General features: G+C 44.8%; 1 protein-coding gene across 1 annotated transcript in view; it reads left to right on the top strand.

Moving 5' to 3' along the window:
* Positions 1-19534, top strand: part of erich3 (glutamate-rich 3) — a 128421-nt gene that overhangs the window by 59651 nt on the left and 49236 nt on the right. Inside the window, exons 13-14 of the mRNA XM_059648189.1 lie at positions 7234-7785; positions 15691-15867. Of these exons, the coding sequence (XP_059504172.1) occupies positions 7234-7785; positions 15691-15867 (729 nt within the window). The remainder of the gene's footprint in view (positions 1-7233; positions 7786-15690; positions 15868-19534) is intronic.

Below are 19534 nucleotides of genomic sequence, written 5' to 3'. Positions count from 1 at the left end.
CATCCCCTCACTATAAACCGCCCTGGCCCTGTACCAGAGGGCACAGGGAGACAGCCTGTAGATCCCCAGTGTTGGAGGTCAGAGGGAGGCATCGGCTTGACTCGGATGTCAAGATCTCATCCCGTGTGGTCAGTTCTTGTGGCACGTACCGTAGGAAAATAGAAACATGGAAAATAGGAGCAGGAGTAGGCCATTCGACCTGTCAAGCCTGCTCCACCATTCAATATGATCGTGGCTAATTATCATGCTCAATTCCTGACAACTACTGCCTTCCATATCCCTTGATCCCTTCATCCCTTTAGCCAACAGACCTACCTCCTTGAAAACACATAATATTTTGAGTTTAATCCCTTTCTGTGGTAGAGAATTCCACAGGTTTATTTCTCTCTGGACGAAGAAATTTCTCTGCATCTCGGTCTTGAAATGTTTTCCCCCTATCCTTAATCTGTAGCCCTGGTTCTGGACTCCCCTGCCATTGGGAGCGTCCTTCCTGTAAAAAACCCTGTCTAGTTCTGTTAGAATTTTGTAGGTTTCTGTGAGATCCCCTCCCGCTCATTGTTCGAAACTCCACTGACTAACTCAGTCTCTCCTCATGTCAGTCCTGCCATCCCAGGAATCAATTTGATAACCTTTCACTGACTCATCTATAGCGAGAACATCTTTCCTAGATAAGGAAATCAAAGCTGCATGTAATATTCCAGGTACGGCCTTGCTAATGCCCTGTATAGGTGCAGCAAGACGGGTCTTTTTCCGAGGGTAGGGAAGTCCAAAACTAGAGGGGCATAAGTTTAAGGTGAAATGGGAAAGATTTAAAAGGGGGACCTAAGGAGCAACCTTTTCACATGGAGGGTGGTGCATGTATGGAATGACCTGCCAGAGGAGATGGCAGAGGTGGGTACAATTACAACATTTAAAATAGGAAGGGCTTAGACAAGGTATGGGCCAAATGCTGGCAAATGGGACTGGTTTCGGATATCTGGTCAGCATGGCTGAGTTGGACCAAAGGGTCTGTTCCTGAAATTGAATCCTATCTCTGTGAAGGCTAGCAAGAGGTGAGGTGATTACCTCATGGTCTTATCACTGAATGATTAAACCAGAAACTTAGCTAATGTTCTGGGGACCTGGGTTCAAATCCACCATGGCAGATGGTGGGATTTGAATTAAAGAAAAGAAAATAGGAATCTACTGATGGCCATGAAACCAGTATTGATTGTTAGAAAAACCCTAATGTCCTCCAGGGAAGGAAATCTGCTATCCTCACATGGTCTGACTTGCATGTAACTCCAGACCTACAGCAATGTGGTTGACTCTCAATTGCCTTCTGAAATGGCCCTGCAATCCATTCAGTTATACCAATCATTACAAAAAGTCTCAAAGAAATGAAACTAGCTGGATCACCTGGCATCTGTTTTGGCCAGTATTTATTGCCTATCCTGAATGCCTTGAGACATGACGTCCAGTTATCTGGCTTGTTGAACTATCATTGGCCACGCAAGACATACATCCTTAATGTTTCTTGCCTTCCAAAGCCAATTCAGAAGCAGACCTTCTCTTGAGGAGCCAATTTATAATTCTTTACTCAGTCATTAACCAACTTGGCCCTTCCCAAAATGTTTCACAACAAATAAAACTGAAGTGCCCAAACAAAGCAGCATACAATGGATTCAATAGCCCCCAAGGAATTTTTGCCTTGGAATTATTTGTTCCTAGCAGTCCCCTGGAGATTATTATTTAATTTCTTGAGTTATTAATCCTAGAAAAAGTAGGCAATCTGTGTTGCAGTTAGTGGAATGTTGCAGACCAACTGTGCACAGCAACTGTGCCCCGTGAGATCAACCTCAAAGTTCAACTTTAGCCACTTTCTTTCCATTTGCCAACCAAGGTTAATCCACTTGAATCTGGGAGCTCTATGCAAACGAACAGTGCTCACTGCTAATTATAATCATGATAACACAATCTGCTGCTACTTAATATGCTGTTTATTGCTACACCTCTGTCGCTAAGTTTGTTATTCAGTTTACAGACTGTGTTTGCAATTTTCTTTCAATTAATACATAGAAGATGCAGGAGAGAAATAGACTAGCCCATGTGACAGCTGTGCTGTATACCTTCATGTGAGACTCTCCAATTTCAAGTGTCTCCCCTATAGCTCTGTCACCACTGATTTAAAAGGTTGAGTCATCAATTGAATTGAATTACCTTAATTGTCATATGTACTGAAATGAATACAGTGAAAGGTTTACAGTTGCCACATCACAGTGCCATCTTAGCTGTAAAGGTACTTAAGTATGAGCAGAAAATTGTAAACAAATCCAGGCTAACACTCAGACCAATACTGAGGGAGCACCGCACCATCGGACGGTCAGCGCTGAGGAAGCGCCGCACTGCCAGAGGGTCAGTACTGAGGGAGCACCGCACTGTCGGAGGGTCAGTACTGTGGGAGTGCCGCACTGTCGGAGGGTCAGTACTGAGGGAGTGCCGCACTGTCTGAGGGTCAGTACTGAGGGAATGCAGCACTGTCTGAGGGTCAGTACTGAGGGAGCGCCGCACTGTCAGAGGGTCAGTACTGAGGGAGTGTCGCACTGTCGGAGGGTCAGTACTGAGGGAGTGCCGCACTATGAGAGGGTCAGTGCTGAGGGAGTGCCGCACTGTCAGAGGGTCAGTACTGAGGGAGTGCCGCACTGTCTGAGGGTCAGTACTGAGGGAATGCAGCACTGTCTGAGGGTCAGTACTGAGGGAGTGCCGCACTGTCAGAGGGTCAGTACTGAGGGAGTGCCGCACTGTCAGAGGGTCAGTACTGTGGGAATGCCGCACTGTCGGAAGGTCAGCAAGATCATAAGAAATAAGAACAGGTGTAGACTGTTTGGCTGTCAAGTCTGCTGTACCATTCATAGAAAAATAGACAATAGATGTAGGAGTAGGCCATTGAGCCCATCAAGCCTGCGCCACTACTCAATCAATCATGGTTGATGATGCAATCTCAGTATCCCGTTCCTGTCCACTCCCCATACCCTTGACTCATTTTACCACAAGAGCCCCATCCAGCTCCCTATTGAATATATCTGGTGAACTGGCTCCAACAGCTGCATGTGGGAGAGAATTCCACAGTCTCACAACTCTTGAGTGTAGGAATTCTTCCTCATCTGAGTCCTGAATGGCTAGTTTAGGATGGCTTGCTTTCTAGTTGGTTCTGGACATATTAGTCAAGGAAACTATCCCTCAAACATTCCAGGAAACCCTCCTCCATCACATTGTTACCAGTTTGGTTAGTTCAATCGATAGTTAGACTGAAGTCACCCATAATAACTGCTGTACCCTTACTGCATGTATCTCTGATTTCCTGTTTGATACAGTCCCCAACCTTTCAACTACTGTTTCATTGTCTGTGCACAACTCCCATTATTGTCTTTTTCTGGACTTTTACCTCCATCTGACTTCCTGCATTGATTCCTATCCCCCTGCCATATTAGTTTAAACCCTCTCTCACAGCACTAGCAAACACACCCCCAAGGACATGGTTCCAGTCCTGCCCAGGTATAGACCATCCAGCTGCCCCAGAACCATTTGCGATGTCCCAGGAATTTGAATCCCTCCCTCTTGCACTATCCTTCAAGCCACATGTTCATCTCAGCCACCCTGCTATTCCTACTTTGGCTAACACATGGCACTGATAGCAACCCTGAGATTATTAAATTTGAGGTTATACTTCTTAGTTGAACTCCTAACTCCCTAAATTCAGCTTGTAGGACGTCATCCCATTTTTAACCCATATTGTTCGGCCTACATGCACCCCCAACAGCTGGCTGATCACCCCAACCCCTGCTCCTGGAGTGTCCTGCAGCCACTCCGAGTCATCCTTTACCTTGCAACAGGGAGAAAACATACCATCCTAGACTCTCGTTTGCAGCCGCAGAGAAGCCTGTCTGTCCCTCTCACAGTTAAATCCCCTAGCACAATAGCTCCACCATTTCTCCACCCCAGGCTGTGCAGCAGAACCAGCCACAGTGCCATGAACCTGTTTGCTGCCACCTTCCCCTGGTGAGCCATCTCCCCCAACAGTATCCAAAACGGTATATCTGTTTTGGTGGGAGATGACTGCAGGGGTCACCTGCACTGCCTTCCTATTCTTCCTCAGTGTGTTACTCACCCATTCCCTACCTTCCTCAGTAATGTTTATCTGTGGGGTGACCAACTTACTGAATATGCTATCTGTGATTCCCTTAGCCTCGCGGATGCTGCAAATTGAATCCAGCCGCAGCTGCAGAGCTGTTAGTGGTCAGACTGGAGTTGCAGCTGGACACACTTCCTACATGTGAGGGAGTCAGGAACATCAGAACGGTCCCTGAATTCCCACACCGCACAGGAGGAACGTGACACGGATTTGGGATCTTTGGCCATGACTTAACCCTTAAGCAAAGAGAAAATGAGAGAGAAGAACAATTACTCAGCACTTACCAGCTGCCTGTGACTTCACCGTTAAACTTCCTTTTACTTCTACTTTCTGCATAAGTTTGCTCCTCCTACAGCCACCTTACCTCGCAGATGCTCAGCCTCCTTACTGAAGCTCGGTATTCACTAAAGCCTACATTTAAACCTCCAACACCACTTCAACTGCAAGGCTGCCTTTCTCAAAATGGCTGCTCTGCTGTAGCTTGCCTTCCTCTTATTTGCTCCTGGATAATGTCAGAGGCAACTTTACCCAGAATCTTTCTCAGCAGCACTGTCTTTTGGATACCCTCATGTGGTTTGCTGACACCATTCAATAGGATCATGGTTGATTTGGCATTCTTCATGTCACTTTCCAGCCCTTTCCCTATTTTCTTGATTTCCTTCTTAATCTTTCTCAGTCTTAAAGGGTTTTCTATGGCAAAGAGTTCCAAAGTTTCATAATCCTCTGAGAGAATAAATTCCTCCTCATCTCAGTCTTAAATTGGGCAGTCCTTTGTTCTGAGACTATATCCTCTGGGCCCAGATTCTCCCATAAGAAGAAACATCCTGTCTGCATTTACTCTATCATTAAGAATCCTGTATGTTTCAATGAAACATTTTGGCGTTAGTAATGGAGTGCTGCAATTTTGGAGAATCAGTACTAAAACATTACTGTTCCAATACTGCATTGAGAGTGCCAGCCTGGATTTTATGCTCAGGACCTTTTGCACGATGCTTGAACATTTGACCTTCTGAATCATACCATGACCAACAGATCCATCTCTACTATTAGAGAAGTTTGCAGGGCTTTAGTGAACCGGACATTTTAAAAAATTAATTAGCAGTTACATGGTCACTAACTTATTCCAGACTTTTTTAATTGAACTTAAATTTCATTACCTGCCTGGTGAAATTCAAATTACGTCCCCACAACATTAAACTGAAACTCTAGATTACTAATGCAATGACATTACTATTATGCTTCTGCCTGTCCATTTTCTAGTCCCACTTACCTGTAAGATATCTGCATTCGTCTCATTCTAGTCTCATGAGCTTCCCCAATTTCAGTCGGTCCCCCATTAGCTATTATACCTTCACCTGCCTTGGTTTGAAACTCTGGAATTCCCTCCATAAAGTCTACAAATTTACTTATGTAATGATTGCAACTGATTGTAATACTGGACAAATCTGATCCCATGGTGAAATCTGTATTGGTGGGTCTTCAGGTTTAGTTTTTACGATTTGGTTTCAGTGATGGGTATTCTCACATTTTCACATGAGGGTGTTGATGTACTTTCAACAAAAGGACATAAATTTATTCCACAAATGATAATCCACACTTATGCATGACAATTATAAAAGAACTTAATGAAAAGAAAATATGAACACTTTTTCCTAGCAGTATCCTTTGCAGATATTCAACCCCAATGTTGTATCAGGCCTAACTTAGCTCTTTAATTTCTTACTGAATTGATGAGATTGCAAGTGTTGCCTTTTGGACTTCTGTCAGATGTGATTCTGTACGTTACTGCCTGTTCCCACTGATTAATGCATTGACTTTCCCTTGGAGAGTTCAGCAAACAAACTGCCCTTCCACCGGTAGAAATCTTTTCTTCTCAGCTGAAATCTGATTGAGGCTCCTGGCCATCTGTTTTTCTATTGATATTAATTATTTAATCTGTTTTTCTAATCAGCCTGTTTGGTGATGTTATTACACACCTCTAGAGAAAGTAGGACTTGAACCCAGGCCTTCTTTTCCAGGGATAGAGGCACCACAAGAGGGTCACTCTGTCGATTCCAGTAACATGTCAGCTGTTAAGTCCCCAGGTATTTTGCTAGTCTAAATCAGGTGGCTTCTTGGAAATAATATTATTAGCTCTCAGTTCTAATCTTTGAGAGAGTCACTTTCTCAGAACTATAAGCAAAAGCCAATTTATTTCTACTTTAGAAAATAACTACCCAATTAACAGTAATAAATTGTAAACCTTCATCATTTTAACTTTTTGGTTTTGCTTATATATCCTATGCTGTTTGGTGTCAACTTAATTGTCAACTTTGATTTATGCTTTTGTTAGTCATCTTGGGGGGTTTTATTATGTCAAGAGATAAAGCGGTTCACTTGATTGTCACCCTATCTACCACTGTAGTTCACTTCCCTCATGACAATTGCAACAGTGTGTACCATCTGCAAGATGCACAGCAGCAACTCACTAAGAGATAATGGGAACTGCAGATGCTGGAGATTCCAAGATAATAAAATGTGAGGCTGGATGAACACAGCAGGCCAAGCAGCATCTCAGGAGCACAAAAGCTGACGTTTCGGTCTCTGATGAAGGGTCTAGGCCCGAAACGTCAGCTTTTGTGCTCCTGAGATGCTGCTTGGCCTGCTGTGTTCGTCCAGCCTCACATTTTATTATCTTAGCAACTCACTAAGGCTCCTTTGACAGCACCTTCCAAAACCCCCACCATCTAAAAGGACAACAGCAGGCTGCATGCGGGAACGCCCTGGTGGCAAGTTCCCCTCCAAATCAAGCCCTATCCTGACTTGGCAATATTCCATTCCTTTAGTGTTTTTCAGTCAAAATTCTGGAAGTCCCTCCAAAACAAGCAATGTGCATACTCCTACACTACACAGACCAGCCGTTCGGGACAGCACCACCACCCTGCCTATGGAAATTAAGGATGGGTAATAAATACCAACAAACCCCACATCCAATGAGCAAATGAAAGAAGCGATATGAATATGAACTTTTGACTTTAATGCACTCAATGATTTGTGATATTTCTCTATGTTTGCTTGAACAGAGGAAATGTCCCGATCACAAGGGTCATCGCAAAGTTCATCTTATTCTCCAAGAAGCAGTGAAATATCTGATGTCGAAAGACTGGAAGGGGAGAAGACTGATGATGAAGAACAGGAAAAATTGACCCTTTCTGAAGATGAGGGTGAGCCCACAACTGCCAAAAATCTGGGAGCAGCTCCAGGAGAATCCGAGCAGGAGAGCTGTGAGGTGAAAGCTGTAAATAACAATGGGAGGGAGGATAAAAAAGTCACAGGAGCAGAGGCTTTGGTTGAGGGTGAAGTAGATTCTGAAAAGCAAACTATCCGGTCTTCAAGGGGAGAGGATCAGTCACTGCAGACAGCAGGCAGAGGCCCTGAGGAAAAAGTTGGAATGGATGAAGCTGACAAGGAGTCAAAGGCAAATCCAGAGAACAGCAACAAGGAAGGTGCAGAAACAGATGAAGAACCTTTAGTAACTTTTGGAATTCACGACAGTCATTCCAAAGACGTAGCGTTGAGAGGTAGTGAGGTGAGCGTGTGTACTGCGGAGCTCTCTGTGTCTGGGAGATCTGTTGGTGAGTAAATGCAGACTCCCGAGTGTTGCCTTTCTACATGCATGTACTGTCCCAGCTCTCCGCTCCCTTTTAGTTGCAGTGTTGACCTTGTCTGCATTTCCAACACAGAAAAACCAACTCTGAAGAGATGCAGTTACAACATGTCAATTAAAATTGATGCACGGAGTGTTTAGTCTTGCCTGTGTGTGCATTAATGGGAGAACAGTTCTACTGTGTTTGCAAAGATTTGAGCTGAACATGACCCTATAATTTTGAGTGTTTGTATAAGGCGCTGTGGTGAATCTCATAGAAAGTGCATCAGTCCGTGATTATTACAATACAGAAACAGACCATTTGGCCTATTTGGTTCGTTTATGTTCCATATGAACCTCCTCCATCTCACCTGTAAGGGAATCCATGTGCTCCTTTTTCCACAGTGCAACAATCATGCTTGTGATTGTGTTTACAGCCACTCTCTTGTCTCCACGTACTTTACAAAACAGCAGCAAAAATTCTTGGACTATCTATAGCTTTCTGCCTCCTGTCTCGGCTTTCCCTTGAAGTTAGCAGGATATAAACTGGTCTTTGGGAATGATGCAGAGTAGGCACCAATTCATTGTCGGTCATTGTTCACTGCTGATAAAAATCAACTCATAACCTCTTGAATAATAAAACAGACAATTGACAGTTGGAAATCTCAGAAAGGAAAACATAATTTTCTGCAGAAACCCAACAGTTTTGGCAGCATCTTTGGAGAGAAAGCAGAGTTAATGTTTCACTCTCAGTGACCCTTTCTTGAGCAATTTCGGTTCTTGTGTTTTAGCCCCCGGGTTTAACACTGAGCAAAAACTGAATATTCCTGGAGCTAATTACAGGTAAAACACTGTGTCAGAGATAATGGGAACTGCAGATGCTGGAGAATCAGAGACAACAAGGTGTGGGGCTGGATGAACACAGCAGGCCAAGCAGCATCTCAGGAGCACAAAAGCTGACGTTTCGGGCCTAGACCCTTCATCAGAAAAGGGGGATGGGGAGAGGGAGCTGGAATAAATAGGGAGAGAGGGGGAGGCGGACCGAAGATGGAGAGTAAAGAAGATAGGTGGAGAGAGTATAGGTGGGGAGGTAGGGAGGGGATAGGTCAGTCCAGGGAAGATGGACAGGTCAAGGAGGTGGGATGAGATTAGTAGGTAATAGAACATAGAACATAGAACATAGAACAGTACAGCACAGAACAGGCCCTTCAGCCCACAATGTTGTGCTGACCATTGATCCTCATGTATGCACCCTCAAATTACTGTGACCATATACATGTCCAGCAGTCTCTTAAATGACCCCAATGACCTTGCTTCCACAACTGCTGCTGGCAACGCATTCCATGCTCTCACAACTCTCTGCGTAAAGAACCTGCCTCTGACATCCCCTCTATACTTTCCACCAACCAGCTTAAAACTATGACCCCTCATGCTAGCCATTTCTGCCCTGGGAAATAGTCTCTGGCTATCAACTCTATCTATGCCTCTCATTATCTTGTATACCTCAATTAGGTCCCCTCTCCTCCTCCTTTTCTCCAATGAAAAGAGACCGAGCTCAGTCAACCTCTCTTTATAAGATAAGCCCTCCAGTCCAGGCAGCATCCTGGTAAACCTCCTCTGAACCCTCTCCAAAGCATCCACATCTTTCCTATAATAGGGCGCCCAGAACTGGACGCAGTATTCCAATGTGTTATACTGCATCCGCTGTACCCGCTGTGGCCTCCTCTACATTGGGGAAACCAAGCAGAGGCTTGGGGACCACTTTGCAGAACACCTACGCTCGGTTTGCACTAAACAACTGCACCTCCCAGTCGCGAACCATTTCACTCCCCCTCCCATTCTTTAGACAACATGTCCATCCTGGGCCTCCTGCAGTGCCACAATGATGCCACCCGAAGGTTGCAGGAACAGCAGCTCATATTCCACTTGGGAACCCTGCAGCCTAATGGTATCAATGTGGATTTCACAAGCTTCAAAATCTCCCCTTCCCCCACTGCATCCCAAAACCAGCCCAGCTGGTCCCCTCCCCCCACTGCATCCCAAAACCAGCCCAGCTCATCCCCGCCTCCCTAACCCGTTCTTCCTCTCACCTATCCCCTCCTCCCACCTCAAGCTGCACCTCCATTTCCTACCTACTAACCTCATCCCGCCCCCTTGACGTGTCCGTCCTCCCTGGACTGACCTATCCCCACCCTACCTCCCCACCTGCACTTGCCTCTACTGGCTCCATCCCCGCCCCTTTAACTTGTCTGTCTCCTGCCCACCTATCTTCTCCTCTATCCATCTTCGATCCATCTCCCCCTCTCTCCCTATTTATTTCAGAGCCCTCTCCCCACCTCCCTTTTCTGATGAAGGGTCTAGGCCCGAAGCGTCAGCTTTCCTGCTCGGAAAATGTTTGGCCTGCTGTGTTCATCCAGCTTCACACTTTGTTATCTCAGACAAAACATGTTTGTTTGAACTTCCCTGGACTTTATAACTAGCGGCATCATTTCAAAATAAGGGGTTTCATATTTAAAAGGAAAATAAGGAGGAATTTCTTCTCACTGAGGGTCATTGGCTACCATAGCCAGATTTTTGATCAAGAAGGTGATCCAGGGGAAATGGAGACAGGAAGGAAAATGAAGCTTGGGCCGTGTTCAGATTGGTCAGGAATATATTAACTGGCAGAGCAGATTGAAAGGGACAGATGATTGAATCTTGTTCTGATTTCTTAATTTCTCTATTGTCTCAACTAAGGAATTAAACTATTTTTCACCCAAGTTATCAACTTTATCAAAACAGCACCAGAAGGCAGTATGGGTTTAAAGTTGTGTTCTCACCACTAACACTGTGACACCAAACTGTCCTTCAGTCCCCCAGCAACCCATTAAGCCTGCTCACTGTTGAAGCCATCTTATTGCTATTTTAGATCCTGCTTAGTCTGAGCAATTGGGTCTCCACACACTAAACCGAGGATAAATTTTGAGAAAAACACATGACTTGTCATTTAGCTGCAGTTTCACAGAAAAATAAGTGCTCTGAAATTTGGGGCCTTGATTTGGAATGAAGTCATGTGCAGTGGGTAGCTTCTCTGCCTCTCAGCCAGAAATACAAAGTTGAAGTCCCTCTGTAAGACTTGGTCAAACGTAAATAAAAACCGAAAAATCCTTACGACACATACAAATGGTAGAACATAAGAGTGGGAGAGCCTCCTTGCCGGCCAGGCCTATGGTGGAGAGGTGGCCCTCAAGCTACAGCCTGTGGGACCAGCCAGCAACCTGTTGCAGGAAAGAAACATCCTATGGAAACAAATCAAAGCATGTGCTTTGCCTGTCTGATGAATCACTGACACAAGAGTGTCTTCATTCTGCATCCAGGCTCGAGGTGTACATTTCAGTCATTGTGATCCTCAATCTTTGTTCACTTGCCTCCAACTCCCTCTCCCACGCTCCCTTCTCCCTCACTTGCATCTCCTCTTTCCTTTAGCCCTCTTCTCTATTCTTTCCATCTTTCCTCCTGCCCACTCCAGCTCTCCTGTACGTTGCTCCTTTCCTCTCTTTCTCTCCTGTCTCTCACTCGTGCTCATCTTCCTTCTCCTCCTCGTGCTGTCCCTCTTTACTTAACTACCCCTCTCTTCCCCATCCTTCCTTCTGCCCATCGCTCTTCCATTCTTTCTCCTCTTTCTCTCTCTCTCCCCAATTCTCTCTACCCCACATATTTCCTTTCCACTCTCAAATTCCTCTTTGTCTTCATGCTGCTGAATTCCCATCTCACTCCCTCTTTCCCATCTCACTCCCTCTTTCCCATCTCACTCCCTCTTTCCCATCTCACTCCCTCTTTCCCATCTCACTCCCTCTTTCCCCATCTCACTCCCTCTTTCCCCATCTCACTCCCTCTTTCCCATCTCTTTCTCCCTCGTTATTTTTAATTTACTTTCACTGTCTCTCTCTTCAGTTTTCTGTCACCATCTCTCTGCTCTCTCCTCTCCCCTCCCTTTGCCCCATGCTCTCTCCTCCCACCTCTTTTCCCCCATTCCCTCTATCTCCCTCCACTCACCAGTTCTCTGTGCATCCTGCTGTTGCTGTCTGAGAAGCTGGCCTTTTTAAGTGTTCTGTCTCGCTACTTCCTTTAAAGATCTCCCCTGTTTCTTTAAGCGCCCCTTCAGGAGTTTGAGTGCATGTTCCTTTGTCCTGCTGAAGATGGCCCCTAGTCCCTTGGTGTGTAAATTAAAAATTACTGTGATGGACTTCTAGTCCACAGCTCTTCCGCTAAACTGAGAAACTATGGTAACCACAATGTTCCGACGAATTAAGTAGTGGGAAGAAGGAGCAACGAGCTTGAATTTAAAGGACAAATGTTTTAAGGAATGAGGAACAGTCTGGAATTCCACAGTTATATCTTGAATTTGCACAAATATAAACAAGGAATACCAGATTAGGGAGGCTGGTCTGTAGGAGCGTTTCAACATCTGGATAACAAAGACACAGCAGTGCTGTTGTAAATGCAGCAAGTGGGGCCCTTGCTTTTAAATTATACAACCCAAACTGTTAGATTTCTATAAGATAGCCACAGCTACAATTCACATTGACACTACTGTATGAGACTGTATCCAGACCAGATGTGCTGTGCCATTCTTTGTTGCATTCTCCTTGATGTGTTTTGTTTTTCTTTTCCTCAGTGCAGCTTGTATTGGTGATTCTGTTTTCATGGTTTGATTTTTTTTTCGTTTTGCGTTCATGTAATGTGTGTGTAAATGATGGTGCTGTCACCCGTCGTTTGATCCGACAGCCGAACCTCCGTTATCTGTTAACTAGATGGCAGGTTTTTATTTGATATCTCATTGGGGTTGATCTGGTGATGGTTATGGAGCCAAAGGCTGGCAGCTCAGATTGCACCAGATCAAGCTGCGAGTTGAGTTTGAGATGATCAGCTAACTTGAAGGTTAACTAGCACCGTGGCAAGATGACCACAAACACCATTGCTTTCTTTATATCAAGATCCAACTGGCTATTCTGCAGTGGTGTTCAGGAGATAGAGGCTGTCACTCTAACCAGACTGGTCTAATGTGACTCCAGTCATTAATGATCCTCTGTAGTACATATGCCAGGAAGTTTTCCCACTTTTCCCAGGGATACAGGCAATAAATATCAGCTTTAACCAATGCATCCGCTTCCTGAGAATGAATGAAATAAGAGACAAGTGCGGGATGTCCAGATTCTAGTGCTGTACAGATTGGCGTGACTCTAACATGTTCAGCTTAGCATCAAACTGTCTCATTTGTTCCATGAAGGAGAGGTGGAAAACAGAAAAAAGACCTTCAACAAAAATTCAGTGCAAAACCTGACCCTGGCATAGTATTGAAAGCTAATTGGAATGGATAAAGGGGGTTCTGCACTGTGCCTCTGTGTGTGTGTGTGTGTCTGTGTGTGTTTGTGGAAGTGGCGATAATTACTGCATATAAATTTATTGTCTTATATAAAGTTGATTGTACTTGTTCCTGATGCAGCAATAAATGTAAACTTTGGGTGGATGTGCAGCCTTTTTAATATGTAAGCGCTCTCACTATTGAGTGACATGAGAACATACTCATGTTAAACTAAAAAGGAACAACATACAAAGAACATGGCTGAATGGCGAAAGCGTTGGGTGAATTACTTTTGATGCAAAGTATTCCTGCAAGCTTGAGGTTATTCTCCCCCAGACCCGTTTCTAAGAGCAATAGGAAGAGGAGGAGATCATTCAGACCCTCAAGTATGCTACACCATTCAATTAGGTGATGATGGCTAATCTGCACTTGAACTCCATTTAACCTCCTTTTCTCCAATACCCAAACCCAACAAGAATTTGTCGATCATAGTCTTGATGGCTCCAATTGACTCCCAACATCTGCAGACTTTTGCAGGAGAAAATTGAAGATTTTGTGTGAGGAAGTGCTTCCTGACATCCTAGCTCAGACTTGAAAGCTCTGCCCCTTGCCTGGGCTTTTGCCCCCACCAGAGGAAACTGTTTCAATCTTAAACTTCAATCACCATATGCACCTCAGTGAGATCACCCTTAAGTCTTCTTTATTTAGAAGGACACAATCTTAGTCTATACAATCCAGCCTCATCATTTAACCCTTTCTTCCTAGGATCATTCTGGTGAATCTACTCTGCCCCCTCCAAGGCCAGTCTCTCATCCTGAGGTGTGGGGCCCTGTTTCCTCCTAACAATGTGTCTCTTTATCTACTGGTGAATCTAATTCGCATTGGAGCCTGACTGAAATAAGAGTCTTCAGCATTGATCAGCACATGAGATGGCATGTTACCGGAGGGCAATGTGGTTAGAATGGGGATGAGGCAGGTAAACATTCAAACTGAGTCAGTCCCTCCCCTAATCCCCATTCTCCATTGGCAAGCTGTGGACAATAGTCTCAAGTGAAAAGGTTATTTCTAAACTGTTACACATCATTGCTCAGACCTCAGATGGATTATTGTTTTGTTTGATTGTGGGTCCCACTCTTTAGGAAGGATGGACAGGGTGTGCAGGAGATATACTGGGATGGCAACAGGAATGAGGGACTTCAGTGAATGTGGAGAGACTGGAGAAACTGTGATTGTTCTCCTTAGAGCAGACAAAGTTCAGGGAGATTTAATCAAGGTGTTCAAAATCACAAAGAGAGTCTGATCGAGTAAATGAGAAGGACGCGTTTCCACGGGCGGGAGGGTCATTGAGCAGAGGGAGACAGATTGAAGAGAATCAAGAAAAGCCCCAGAAGGGGAGGTAAGGGGGATTGTTTTACATAGTGAGTTGTTGGGATGTGAAATGTGTGGGAACACATTCAGTCTTAAGAACAAAGAAAATTACAGCACAGGAACAGGCCCTTTGGCCCTCCAGGCCTGCACCGATCCAGATCCTCTATCTAAACTTGTTGCCTGTTTTCCAAGGATCTGTACCTCTCTGCACCCTGTTCATTCATCTGTCTGTCTAGGTACATCTTAAATGACCCGATCCTGCCCGCATCTACCATCTCCACTGGCAACGTGTTCCAGGCACCCACCACCCTCTGTGTAAAGAACTTTCCACGCATATCTCCCTTAAACTTTTCCCCTCTCACCTTAAGACCGTGACCCCTAGTAACTGAGTCCCCCACTCTGGGAAAGAGCTTCTTGCTATCCACTTTCAAAAGGGAATTGGAGAAACACTGGAAGAGAATTAAATTGCACGAAAATGTAGAAAGGTACTAATTAGCAAAGCTCAAGCAGCAAATGGTCTCCTGTACTGTCAGATTCCATTCAAATTTGCAGCAAAAGTAACTGCCCTTTAATCACTCACTGTTTGAAATTAGTCTCTCAAATTGTGGGAACTCGAGTAAACTATGAAATTATGTATAAATCAGTTCATTGATCTGCTGCTCATTCTCTCATTGCTGCATGTGCCTGCGGTGGATGATGCGTGACCATCTGTGTTGATGCATTTCAGTGCTGTCGGTCATGTATCATTTCCGTGTGCTGCACCCCTTCACCTCCTTTCCGATGCTCCTTCAAACCTACATCATTAACCAAGACTCGGTCACCTGTGCTACTATCTCCCTGTGTGGCTCCTTGTGAAATGTTGTTTGCTGACACAGTTGTAAGCACCTTGAGATGTTTTACTCTGTTGAGGGCACTGCTTGGCTAGAAGTTCTCGTTGGCCGGTGGGCCATTGTTTGATGATGTACGGGCGAACGACTTGTATTCTCTGTCATAATAAGTTTTGGTTCTCATTTCTAATTTCCACCTTTGCATTGTTTTTGTGATCCCATTTGCGATTCTCACCGCTGCCACCCACTGCGACCCCCGACCACCCCTCACCGGTCCCACCATTCCGACTGGTTTATATACTTCACTTGCGAATGATGGCTGGCTTCACCCCCAATCCCCCCACCCCAATCCCAGGCACGCTGTCCCTCGATGTTACAGGGAAGCTCAAATCCGTTCAGCAGAAAATCGCAGATGCCATTAAAGAGGACAGGAGTTGTAATTCGGAACCAGAACCTAGTGATTCCAGCACTGAGGAGGAGGAGATGGCAAGCAGAGACGATACGGAGACGGCGTGGGTGCAAAGGCTGGAGAGTAAGTTCAGCACTTTCCCTTCCGCGCAGCCCAGGATCACATTGCATCCAGCTGAATAATTCAGCAAGGCGGTGAACGATGAAAGGAAATAACTTGCATTTATACAACAACATTTCCCTGCCTTGTGATGCTCCAAAGAACTTCACTGTCTTTAGTTTGAAAATGCAGTGACCGTGATCATGTGGGGAATCAGGACAAACAGTTGTCACACAGTAAAATCCCAAGAACCACGATGCGATGGCCATTAGTCACTACAATTCTTTAGTGAAGTTAAAACAAATAACGAGAGGACACTGGAGCTATGGTGCCACAAGCACGAAACGTTGTCCACCTGAGATGACAGAGGGTAGTGTAAGAAAGTTCGACACTTAAAGATCACATTTCTGTTTTACAAATGACTCAACACACCCAATGGCTTATTTAAACAGTGGATATACGGGGAAATGAACAGTACTATTCTGCATTTCCTAGGAATCAGGGTAACTTGATCCATTCAATGCTGACTCTACAAATTGTCTTCATAGCTCCCTGGTCACAGACACTTTACTGATTCATAGGTGTTTTTTATGATCAAGAATCTGAAAACAGAGAACTCCAACTTACAGAGTGCCAGTGTGTTCACATTAATTGTGGTCCCATCTCAGCAATAAATTGACAGGCTTAAATCTCATCTTGCACTGTCAGCAGAAACAGTACACTGACCAGTCAGTGAGATTGAGCCTTTGACATATTAACTCAGTATACGAGGAATATACTTCACTGTTTCATTACATTAGCCTGAGTCAAATCTTCAAGGGACTGAGAGGAGCTGACAAAATTATATTAAATCCTAAATATATGTGTGTGTATGAGCATTATAAGCATATGTTAGAATCAGTACTCTCCCATTATGAGCAACAACTGGAGGAAGCAGTGAGGTGCCAAGAACACACAATGTTCTGTGATGGAGGACTTCATTTCCCATCACCAAGTGTGGCTTGTAAGCATCAGCATTGAGAGTTGGCCACATCCTAAAGGATGTTGCTGCTAGACTGTGTTTATATCAGGTGGTAAGGGAATTATCAAGAACGAAAAACATACCTGACCTTGTCCTCACCAATTTACCTGTAACATGTTTCAGTCCACAGCAGTAGTGATAAGAATGGACACTGCATAATCCTTGTGGAGACAAAGACCCTACTTCATCCCAAGGGAAACCCTGCGTCATATTGTGTGGCACTGCTAACATGTGGAATGGGATAGATTTCATACCGACCTAACAACTCAAAAATACTCTCCATGATGCAAACTGTATTCAATTGCAATTTATAACCTCATGTTCAAAATATCCCCTGTTAAGTTGATACTGGCAACCAGGGGATCACACTTGGTTCAGTGAAGAGTGCAGGAGAGTATGTCAGGATCAGTGCCAGGCGAGTGTTGATAATCAGGTGTTGAGATTTGAAGTTACAACACAAGAGTATGTTTACCCACTGAACATTGCAGCAATGTGCACCATGCAGACATAGGCACAGACAATAGATTGCACCTCAGCTTTGCAGTCCTGCTACATCCAGATATACATGGTGGTGGACAATTAAGAACCAAAAGAACTGCAGATGCTGCGTAAATCAGAAACAAAAACAAAGTTGCTGGAAAAGCTCAGCAGGTCCTGCAGCGCCTGTGAAGGAGAAAACAGAGTTAACGCTTCGGGTCTGGTGACCCTTCCTCAGAACTGATGGTGGCTGGGAAAACGGCAGTTTATATGCAGAAAATAGGTGAGGTGGGTGGGGTATGGAGTAAATGATAGGATAGAGCCCAAAGAGAGGGAGAAGGGCAGTTGGACAGACAAAGGAGTTGCTAACGATCAGGCTGGGAGGGGGAAGAGTTATTAATGGGGACTGTTAGTGGCTAACAACAGGGGGTGTGTTGTGGCAGACTGTGTGGTAACGAGGCCTGGTGTGTGGGGTGGGGGGCTGGGACATGAGAGAGTTTAGGCCCAAAAATTATTGAACTCAGTATTGAGTCCGGAGGGCTGGAGGGTCCCCGAGTGGAAAATAAGGTGTTGTTCCTCCAGCTTGCGCCGGGCTTCACTGGACACTGTAGCAAGCTGGAGACAGAGATATTGGCCAGGGAACAGGGTGGTGTGTTAAAGTGACAGGCAACAGGTAGTTCAGGGCCTTTTTGCGAGTAGAACGTAGATGTTCTGCAAAGTGGTCACCAAGACTATGCTTTGTTTCCCCAGTGTAGACGAGTAGACTGGATGTGGTGGACAATTAAATAACTAACAGGAAGTAGAGGCTCCACAAATATCCCCATCTTCAATCGTAGAGGACCCCATCACATCAGTGCAAAAGAAGGGGCTGAACCATTATAACCCTCTTTAGCCAGATGTACCAAGTGGATAATTTAACTGACCTCCCAAAAGATCAAAAGATGTAGAGCAGCAGGATGGGTCTCTGGACCCGAAAAGTTAACTCTGTTTTTTTCCTTCACAGATGCTGCCAGACCTGCTGAGCTTTTCCAACAACTTTGTTTTTGTTCCTTGGTGGGGCAGAAGCAGACCATTTGAGTCTGCTCTGTCTTCCAATGAGATTGTGGCTAATTTGATAATCCTCACCTGCACTCCATTGCCTCTTCCTCCTAAGGTCACCATCAGAAGTCTCACAACACCAGGTTATATTCCAACAGATTTATTTGAAATCACAAGCTTTCGGAGTGCTGCTCCTTCGTTAGTTGACTTCTGACCTTGTCCACTCCATTCCAACAGCGGCACCTCCACAATCATCCTAAGGTTACTAGTATCCCAGCACATAATCTAGCCAATTCAAAGCAGTCCACATGATTATTGTTTAGTAAATACAAATCCCCAATTTGAAACAACCATATCCCCATTTGCAGAATTTAAGGTGAGTGGTCAATCCGTTAGTCTGTAAATGAGAGACTTGTTCTCCCCACAAGTACATAACAGATTTAAATTCAGGCCCAGTGGGGGCCCTGGCTTTTGTCTTTTTAACAGAATCCCCACAGTGTTATGGTGGTATTATCGCTGGACTGTTAATCCCGAGACCCAGATAATGTTCCGGGGACCTAGGTTTGAATCCTGACACGGCAGGTGGTGGAATTTGAATTCAATAAAATACCTGGAATTAAGAGTCTAATGATGATTATGAATCCATCATCGATTGTTGAAAAAACCCATCTGGTTCACTAATGCCCTTTAGGGGAGGAAACTACCATCCTTACCTGGTCTGGCCTACATGTGACTGAAGACCTACACCAATGTGGTTGACTCTGAGCTGCCCTCTGGGCAATTAGAGATGGGCAATAAATGCTGCCTGGCCAGTGACACCCTCATCCCATGAATGAATTTTTTTTATATGTGTGGAAATAGACCATTCAGCCCAACAAGTTATCACTAACTCTCTGAAGAGCATCCCATGCAGACTCACTCTCCTACACTATCCCTGTATTTTCCATGGCTAATCCACCTAACTACACATCTATGGACAATTTAGCATGGCCACTCCACCTAATCTGCACATCTTTGGACTGTGGAAAGCAAACCAGACCACCCAGCAGAAACTCACACAGACACAGGGAGAACATGCAAACTCTACACAGGCAGTCACCTGAGCTGGAGTTGAACCTGTGTCCCTGGTGCTATGGGGTAGCATTGCTAACCAGT

This window comes from Stegostoma tigrinum, chromosome 8 (assembly GCF_030684315.1).
Source record: "Stegostoma tigrinum isolate sSteTig4 chromosome 8, sSteTig4.hap1, whole genome shotgun sequence".
Lineage (NCBI taxonomy): Eukaryota > Metazoa > Chordata > Chondrichthyes > Orectolobiformes > Stegostomatidae > Stegostoma > Stegostoma tigrinum.
This window is presented reverse-complemented; position numbering and strand designations above follow the sequence as displayed.